The 9,304-nt window shown below is 61.1% G+C and overlaps 1 protein-coding gene across 1 annotated transcript; it reads left to right on the top strand.

Annotated features, from left to right (window-relative positions):
* Positions 1 to 3,624: 3,624 nt before the first annotated feature.
* On the top strand, positions 3,625 to 9,304 carry SHISA8 (shisa family member 8). Its single transcript, XM_019734438.2, has 4 exons — positions 3,625 to 4,638; positions 7,262 to 7,395; positions 8,150 to 8,305; positions 8,622 to 9,304. Exons 1-4 carry the CDS (start codon positions 4,115 to 4,117, stop codon positions 9,014 to 9,016), a joined length of 1,209 nt encoding a protein of 402 aa, XP_019589997.2. The 5' UTR covers positions 3,625 to 4,114; the 3' UTR covers positions 9,017 to 9,304.

Genomic DNA, 9,304 nt, shown 5'->3' with positions numbered 1-9,304 from the left:
AGTGACGGAGGCAGGTGATGGGAGGGGAGGACCAGAGAGAGAGAGACTGCTTGGAGAACTGGGACAGGAGGCTGAGCCCTGGCACCCAGATCGCACCACTCCCTTGCGACCTCAGGAGCCTAGGCACCCCGTTCCTCCCACAGGCAGCTGGAGCCTGAGTCAGCTGCCTCAGGGAGACAAAGGAGCTAAGGCCACCCGCCTCCAGACCACCTCCCCGTACTGGCATCCATCTGTGCTAGCGGGGAGTCCATAGTCCCCACAATCTCTGTCTCCATCATCAATGATGAAATGGAAGCAAAACGGGCTTGGGGATGAGGCCTTTGAGATTGTGGATGGCACCCACGGTGGTGATCACCAGCTAGCTTCTCAGCACGGCTCCCATGAGTTGGCTTCTCCCTGCGCCCTGTCAGAGGTGCTAGCAGCCCATGTTGCAGATGAGAAAACCAAGACCTAAAAAGGTTGAATAGCTTTATTAGAACAGAAATTGCAATCCACATTAGTCTGTCTCCAAAATGAAGGGTAGTTGCCCCTCAGTGTGAGGGGCTGGGAAGGCGGTCCAGGAAGAGAGAACCACCTGTGGGGAGGCCCAGGGCTAATATAGGAGTCAGGGTATGCCAGGCATTGCTCAAGTGTTCAGTCAGGTATTGGGTGTGCTGTCAGGATGTAGAAACACTTCCCCAGGCTCTGGGCTGGGGTCCTCCAGCTGCTCTCTCTGTACTGCACTGGCCAGAAGGTAGGTTTGGGGTTCATAGTGCAGGTTCCAGGCCAGACCCTGGCACTTCCTGGCTGTATGCCAGTCATAGCAAGACCCTCTCTGGGTCTTGGGTTTCTCTCTAGGAAATCCCAAATTCCCTGACCCAGGGCTGGGCAGACTGTTCGCTCACCATTTAAAACGGGGATACTGGGGCCCAGCACAGGCTTTCCTTATGTGCACAACCTCTCAGGAACCCTTGAGCCCTGTACAGTCACAGCTGGGCACTGGGCGAGGGCTCAACAGTGAGAAAAGAACAGGCACATCCACACTTGCACACATGTGTACACACGTGCTCATGGGTGCAGGAAAGTCACCCATAGTCAAGCTAGCCCCAGACATGCACTCTCGTGCATATTTGTGAGCACACAGACACCTGCACACTTAAATTGCCAGCACTTGCAGCTGGGGGCGGGGCGGGTGCCCTTCAGGCTCAGAGACACTGCTCCTCTGCCCGCCCCATGAGGCTTGCTTTAGATGCCAGGGGTTATTTTAAGCCTGGATCAATGGACGATTTTTGGTGACACAGGCTTGGGGGAGCGGGCAGAGGAGAAAGGGGGGAAGTGCTCTGCTGCCTTGCTATGGAGGGAGACCCCAGGTCCAGGGAGGGCAGCCTGGGCCCCATGTCTAGATCCCCTTGCCCAGGCCATAGCTGGGCACTTGGAGGCAGTGTCAGCTGAATGAATGACCAGGTCCCAGGGCTCAGCCAGTCAGCTATGGTCTGTCATTACCTTTGCCTCTCCTTCTCACAGCCCTCCCCCTCCGCCCCCCACCCAGGCTGTGTGTGCATATGGAGAGGGCACTAAGTGCCAGGCGCAGACCTAGTAGACGTGGGCATCTATGGCTGCTACTGACCACTGACCAGACTGGGTATGGGAGGACCTGGAGGTTGGACATCAGTCCCCGAGGGTGGGAGGGGACTGGAATCTGTTCTTGCGTTGGACAAATGGAGACATATATGTACATGTATATACGCAGGACCTGATGGGAGTCAGCATGGGGTGGAAGCCGAGCAGAGCATTCAATGATGCCAGGACACTGGGAACAAGAGAGAGGCCCAGGGAGGAGGGGATTCACTCCGGGCCCAGTAGTCAGCCTACCTGGGAAGAGGCCACAGTCCCAGGAGGCAGAGACAAGCCTTTAAATCTAGTGCCCAGCAGTAGGGTGGGAAAGGAAGAAGAAGTGGCCACCCTCAGAGCCCTGGTACTTAGAGGGCAGCTTGGCAGAGTGTGTGTGGGGCATGGATACAAACTGGACAGTTTGTGCCATGGATTTTATTTCTAGGAATACCCTCTAAGGAAGTGGAAAAGGATGCACCAGAAAATATAGTTACAAAGTTCTAAGCAGAATAACTGGAAGATTGACATCAAAAAGTAAACTAAAACCCAGTTACAAAACTGTATGTAAAATATGACATATTTTGTAGCAGCAGTTGTCCCTGATGATGGGATTAAGGCGATTTCATTTCATTCCTTTGCTCACCTTTTCTTTTTCTCTAAATTTGTGATAGTCTTTTAATGGGGTATGGTTTTCTGAGCTGGATGTGAAGTGTGTTCCTGGGTGGAGGAGGGGGGAGCACGCTGTCTTTGGCCACCGCACAAGGAATCACCCTGAGGCGGCAGGGCCTTGCAGGGAGGTCACCCCCCTTCCTATCTTAGCTCACTAATACCTGAAATTAGCCTGTCAGCCCCTCATCTCAGCAACAGGACTTGATCCTCCTTAAAATGTGAATTCTTCTCCCTCTTCCCCCACCTCCTCCATTTTTATAAGTTGATCCCAGTCTCTATGTGAAGAAGAGGATGCAAAGGGGAGCAGGAAGGACCCTATGAGCCCAAATTCTTCATTTTACAGAAACTAGAGACTGGAGTCACTTCATCCATTATGGCGGAGGCCTGTGCGGTGTGGAGACAATGGGCTGAACTGGACCCTCTTGGTGTTTCCCTCTGGACAGTGGGAGGCATCTTATTGGCTCCTGCCTCCTGGAGGGTGCGGATAATGAATCGCCCCCCCCCCCCCCAGGAAAAGTTTTTGATGTTAAGATGAGAAACTAAGGCAGAGAGAAGCAAGGTACCAATGCTTGGTCACATTCTCCAGTTAAACCCAACTTCGAAAAGTAAGACTGAGGGTACTCTCCACCAGTCCACGTTCGGAAATTGCCCCCATCACTTTGCCCAGGGCTTGTGAATGGACCTGAGGGTCCTGGGGAAGGCCGGTTGGAGGGTCCGCCAATGGCCTCGCCCCTTCCTTGAAGACTGGGGCTAGCCCAGCTTCCTCCCCTTTAAACGCGGGATGGCTGAGCGACCCCGGGAGGGCGCCGGCCAGACCATGCTCATCGTCATAGGTGTGGGGACACCTCAAAACCCCAGTCCCTGCGTCCAGGAGGTTCTGGGACCAGGGCGCGCGCCCCGGGGTTAACGCTGCGCCCTACGCGGCGCTGAGGGGTCCCATACTTCGCCCTGTGCAGCGGCTCTGCTGCGGGTTTCCTTCCCATTTGACTGGCGGGAAAATCGAGGTTCAGAGAAGGGAAAGGGCCTGCCTCGTGTCACACCTCTCTGTCTCGATCGGAACTGACGGAGGGGACGAGGAGGCGGGAGATGGGGGCGGCAACGACCCTCCCGGGGCTGCTCTGTTTCTCAGTTCCCGCACTTGTAAAACCTTGACGCGCCCGCGGTAGGCCTGTTGTCCAAAGCTAATGGTCCTGAGGGCCGTAGCTGAATCCCCCGGAGTGCCCAGCTGCGAGAAATGATTTGGGGAGGCCTTCGGGAATATCCCGTGGGGTGCCCAGGCTGTGCGGGCTCCACCGCGCCCCCTCCCGCCCCTGGCGGCCGCCGCGCTCCTCCCCCGGCTCTGCTCGCTCCCTCCCGCCCTTCTTCCCGCGCTCTCTCCTTCCCCCGCCCGCCTGAGCCCGCGCGGAGCCCAGCCGCAGCCAGAGCGCGGGCAGCACGGAGCCGGCGGCGGGAAGGCAGCGGTGTGGGGCTGCCCACCGCCCCCACTAGGCCCGGGATCCGCACACCCGCCGGCTGAGAGGTCCGGGACCGTGCAGGCTAGGACCCGCTGCCCGGACCAGGGGGCGTCCCAGGGCGCAGACTGGTCGGCTCGGGTCCGAGGTGAGCCCCGGCAGAAGACGCGCCCAACTGCCCCGGGAGCTCCGGGCCGAGCCCACCGGGGTCTGGGGTGCTAGGGGGAGCCTGACGGCCGAGGAGGCGTCCGCCGGGAGCCAGCGTCCGGGAGGCGGTCCCCGCGCGATCCCTGCGGGCCCCGCGCGATCCCTGCGGGCGAGAAGGAGCCGGCCGGGCGGCCGGGCCGTAGGAAGCCGCGGCGCGTCGCCATGCGCGGGGCCCTGTAGCCGAAGGCGCGGGCCCGATGGAAAGGGCCGGGGCTCGGGGGCTGCGCGGCAGCCGCGGCCCGCCAGGGCCCCGGCTCGCGCTAGGGCTGGCGCTGCTGCTGGTGCGGCCGCCGTCGGGCCGCGCGGGGGCCCCGGAGGCGCAGGAGTCGGCGGAGCCCGGCACGGCGGCCCCGGCCGGCGGCGACCGTTGCCGCGGCTACTACGACGTGATGGGCCAGTGGGACCCGCCCTTCAACTGCAGCTCAGCAGTCTACAGCTTCTGCTGTGGCACGTGCGGCTACCGCTTCTGCTGCCACGACGGGCCCCGGCGCCTTGACCAGAGCCGCTGCTCCAACTACGACACACCGGCCTGGGTGCAGACCGGTCGGCCGCCCGCGCGGGCCCGCGACGCCGTCGTGCCCCGTGACCCGGCCCGCGAGCGCAGCCACACGGCCGTCTACGCGGTGTGCGGCGTCGCAGCGCTGCTGGTGCTGGCGGGCATCGGGGCGCGCCTGGGCCTGGAGAGGGCGCACAGCCCGCGCGCACGGCGCACCGTGACCAGGTGAGCACGCGCCGCCCGAGCCTGGGCCCCGAATCTCGCCCGTCCGGCTTGGACCGCCCTGCCTGTCGGGTTGGCGCCCCCTCACGACCCTTCATCCTTCGCGCCCCTCTCGGAACTTTGGTCCCCTCAACAGCACCTCCTGCTGTCCTGGTTCCTCCTCCTTGTCTCTGACTGTCTCCAGGTCTGTGTCTCCCCTCACCCCCCACTTCTCTGAGGGAGACAGCTGATACCGCCCTGTCTTCCCTTGACCTTCCGGCGGAGCTGGGTGCTGGGCCGCCCTCCCCCGCAGCTCCATCCTCCGGAGTGGGCGGGGAAGGCTGGTCGCCTGACCGAGGGCACAAGGGGGCCTGGGGCCCGAGCCCCACCAGCGCTGGTTGTGGGTGTGGGTTGACCTAGTGTTGGGCGTCTTGGGCCCTGAGGGAAGAGAGGATAGGGGGCATGTTCTGTAGCTCTCTTGGTTCTCTGCCTCCTGTTTCTCCCCTCATTTTTCCCTTCCTCCTTCCATCTCCTTCTCTGCACCCCCATAGCTGTGACTCAGGCCTGACCTTTTCCTGGTGTTTCAGAAGGCCTCCCCAACTCACTCCACTCAATACTCCCCAGGCGAGGGTCAGGGTCTCCTCTGGTGTACAAAGGGGCTGATCTGCGGGGCCACGGGTTAGTTGCTGCAGAGGCCAAGACAAGTGCTGAGTTCTGAGCTATGTGTGAAGTGGGGTGTACGGGACCCAGGTTCCCTTCCTCACCGGGATAGGGACTCAGGGATTCTGTGTCCTGACCCCTGGAACCCTCACTCCACCCCCCGCACCTCCCCCATTTCAGGCCCCTGGCCACCCTCATGTCTGGGGCCTGCACCCTCCTCGCTCACCCAGGTTCTGGCTCCCTTGGGCATGTGGGCTACTGACACTGCTTGTGACAGGCTGATATTAAAAGTGACAATAGAGAGAAGCCCCCATGCTTGGGTGGGCCAGCTGTGGATGCTCCCCCCTCCTAGACCTCAGGGGCAGGGGATGAGTGCTCCCCTGGCACTCCACAGCACCCCTGGTCCCCACACCACTTAGCCCACCCCTCCCAGACAGCTGCAGGGCAGAGCTGGGGCTGGAACTCTGGCCTCAGCTTCTGTGCGGCCTCCATTATGTGGAGGCGCTCAACCTGGGTCCTGGATGCTGCAGGGGCAGGGCCTGGGCCTCCTTAGCTTGGAGTCCCTCATGCTGGGTGAGGGGGAGAGGACAGGACATGCTCTTCACCAGAGTGGGGCAGCAGGAGCTGAGGGCCATGATGGTATAGGGGGGTGGCTTGCGCAGCCGAGCTGACATGTTCATCTAGAACCTACTTCAACTGCAGGGAACTGGGAAGCAGGTCTGGAGACGCTTTGGGAAGAGCTGGCCCACCCCTGATGGGTTATGTGGCCTGAATCGGTCCCTTCCTCTCGGCTTCAGGCTCCCATGTGCCCTGACTCCCTTTTCTCCTCTGAGACCTGGAACCCAACTTGAACTCATGTGTGCGTGTGTTGTAAACCCCTGCACCTCCCCCCCGCCAAGTCTCACCCTTAATTCTGCCCTGTTGAGGTGGGTGATCAGGGAAGGTTTCTCAGAGGGCTAGGGAGAGGGGGTAGCTGGAGTCTCTCCCAGGAGAGTTTGTGCAAAGGCCCAAAGGCATGAAAATTACTCAGGTGTTTGGGAAAGCTGGCTGGCGGGTGTTTGCCCAGAGATGAGAACACAGGGGTGGGTTGCTGAGGGATGGGTGGGGCGTGAAGGTCAGCTCAGGCAGGCAGTAGGAGGCTTTCAGACCCTGTAGCCAAACGGTGCCCACCCCAGGTGTCCCAACTACAGTGTGTTTCTTCGTGAATCAGCCATTTGAGGCCCCAGCCCCAGAAGGAGGGTCAGACTGGGGTAGGAGAAAATCATGAGTTCTGGGAGCTGAAGGCAGCTGGGCTGAAGGCTGGGTTTGGCTGTCTGTGGGGAAGGCTCAGTCAGATGCTGTCACAGCTGGGTGGGGGCTGGGTGTCCTGGTACCCAGGGAGTCCACTGCCCAAGGTCATACAACCTTTGGTGCTGGGCTGGCACAGGGGGATCTCCAACCCCTCATCTGTCCTCCATGCCTGTGCTGGCAGCTATGTCCCAGGACCCAGCAGAAGCCCCTGCTGTGTTAGGTAGGCCCTCTTTAGGCTTCCTGGAGGAGGGATTTGAAGAATGAGTAGTTTTACGAGAGGAGATGGAGGGAAGGATATTGTTAGCAGAAAAAGCAGCACGAGCAGAGTCCAGGAGACTGATGTGCTCACAGAGCTTGTGTTGGGAGGGGAGGCTAAACTCGAAGGGTCTTGGAGAGTGGACTCCAGGATGGGGGGAGGGCTTTGGAAAACTAGGTGGCCCTGGTTCACATGACCCCATTGGAGTTTCCTGACCTGCTCTGGGAAGTGGCCATGCTGGGGCCACAGGTCGTGACTGGTAGGGGAAACGATGTGTGAGCCCACTCACAGGGAGAAGGGAGGCCCAGAGCGGCTGGAAGAGCTGTCCAGGATCACACAATGAAACAGTGGTGGCCAAGGCTGGCCTTTGATAGGGCAGCGCCTGGCCGATGAGAAAGCAGGAGGCTGGGGGTGCTGCTTCTCACTACTCTTTCCTCACAGGACACTGACAGAACTTCTGAAGCAGCCAGACCCCCAGGAGCCACTGCCTCCACCTCTGGGCCCACCTCTGGGTAGCTGTGTCCAGGTACAGATGGGTGATGGCCTCCCCATGGGCTCCCCCCACAACAGCACGGGTGAGTAGGCTGGTGGGTGGGCATTTGTTCATCTACAGCACAGGGCCACCTTTGTCTGGGAGCCAGGGAAGGGGTGTGATGAGGGGCAAAAGGCTCTGAGCAGGCTGCTTCCCCAATGGAAATGCGCTGTCTGCCTCTGCACATGTGTGAGTGGGGGCTGGACAAGCTGGTCAGCAACCCTTGGTAGAGAAGCATCCTTCCAGGGGTCCTGCAACCTCCAGCCTCAGGGACTCTGAGGAAGGTTCCAGATTTAGGGATCCCTGGCTCAGGTTCTGGTTCAGCACCCTGGGGTCTGCCTGGCCAGGGTCTATGGCCTCCTGTGGGGCTTTTCCTCCAGGCTGGAGTCTCCCTCTTGGCCTCTTGCTGGCCAGGCAGGCTTGACAGCATCCCCCCACCCCTGTGCCAGTCCGACCATCCCCACAACTTCCCTGTATGGGCTCTAATCCTCAGATATTCCCTCATCTCTGATGGGAGCAGGTCCTGGGACTCGGTGCCTGGCTGAAGCCAAACATGCTGGTGTGTCATCCACTAGGTTAGCACCCACTCAGGACTGGCTGCTTTTCATATTATTCTGAGCCAGGCGCTGGAGATTCTGCCATGAAGACAGGTTCCACTCTCAGTTTCACCCAAATAGCCACCCCACAAGTTCTCATTAAAGTGTAGGTGGGGAGAGGACAGCGAAGAAAGAGGTGGTAGAGCAGGTGCAGTGTCCTCCAGTCAGGGGGACTAGTTTCTTTCCCTCTCCCTGCTCTAGGCAAGAAACGTCCCAACAACATGCCCCTGGGGTCCGCGACTCCAGGGCCCCCGCGCGGTCCCCAGCTGCAGGGCGGCGGCAGCATGACGTTACAGCCTGACTACGCTAAATACGCCACCCTCGCCAGCCTCAAGGCAGCGGCGCTCAAGACCTCAGGTGAGTGGCCCCGTTTGTGTGAAGAGCGCAGGGCCCATTGCACTCAGGTATCTAAGCTCCTAGACTGCAGGGTTTGGAGTCCCAGTCTGGAGTTTCAAAGTTCCCAGCCTTTCGAGTCAGCGCTCCAGCCAGCTTCTATATGGCGCCATGCCCTGACCTGGCCGCCTGGCTGCGACCCCTCGCAGGATCCAGAGCCCGGGGCGTGGAAAGCCGTGTTTCTGGCAGCCAATCGCCGCCCTGCCCCGCCCCGGAGGCTCTGAGGCCCCGCCTCCCGCGACCTGACCCTGCCCCCGATTGCCCCGCCCTGTCCCCACAGATGCGCCCCCTCAGGACTTCTACCAGCGTTTTCCCGCGTCCGCATCCGCCCCGTTGACCCTCCCGGCGCGGACCCCGAAGCCTCCCGAGGACTTGCCTGCGCTGCTCGACGTCTGCCCCTGGGCTCCGCCGGGCTACAAGCCCCCCGTCGGCCCTGTCCGGTCTGGCCACTGCAAGGCCTGGACCGCCGGCCGCCCTGCTCGGCCCGCCCACCGCGGCCACCTGGCGGCTCAAGCCTCTCCTGCGCCCCGGCGGTCGAGCCACCCGCCCCGGCGCCAGTTCAGCGTGGAGAAGTTGCCCGAAGCCTTCGGTCCGCAGCCCCCTGGCCTTTACGGCTGCGCGGGCCGCGGGCCCCGGCACCTGAGCACCAACAGCAAAGCTGAGGTCACCGTGTGAAGACGGGCCTGGTGATTCTTCCAAGACATCGCATCGCCAGGAGCCCTAGTCTGTCCGGGATCCGCCATCCGCCTGGTCCAGAAGCCCAGGCCATGGGAGGTGGAGGGAGGGGCGCCGGTCTAGAAAGTCCAGCCCTTTCACCTGCCCAAACTGGACTGGGGGCCTTGGAGCCTGCAGGGCTAAGGGGCCTGTCCTGGGGACCCCAGGGTCCGGGTTCCTCATGTAAATACCCTTTTATGTAGCTCCCACCCCTGAGAATAAAGGAGCTCCTGCTTGGCTCTGAGAGGG

The sequence above is a fragment of the Rhinolophus sinicus genome, linkage group LG02 (assembly GCF_036562045.2).
Source record: "Rhinolophus sinicus isolate RSC01 linkage group LG02, ASM3656204v1, whole genome shotgun sequence".
NCBI lineage: Eukaryota > Metazoa > Chordata > Mammalia > Chiroptera > Rhinolophidae > Rhinolophus > Rhinolophus sinicus.
The sequence above is the reverse complement of the archived record's forward strand: the minus strand, read 5'-3'. Positions and strand labels throughout refer to the sequence as shown.

Coding starts and splice junctions, on each gene's coding strand:
- SHISA8 (XM_019734438.2), top strand. CDS start 4,115: ATGGAAAGGGCCGGGGCTCGGGGGCTGCGCGGCAGCCGCGGCCCGCCA. Junction 4,639..7,261: donor GCACGGCGCACCGTGACCAG/GTGAGCACGCGC, acceptor CTTTCCTCACAG/GACACTGACAGAACTTCTGA. Junction 8,306..8,621: donor AGCGGCGCTCAAGACCTCAG/GTGAGTGGCCCC, acceptor CTGTCCCCACAG/ATGCGCCCCCTCAGGACTTC.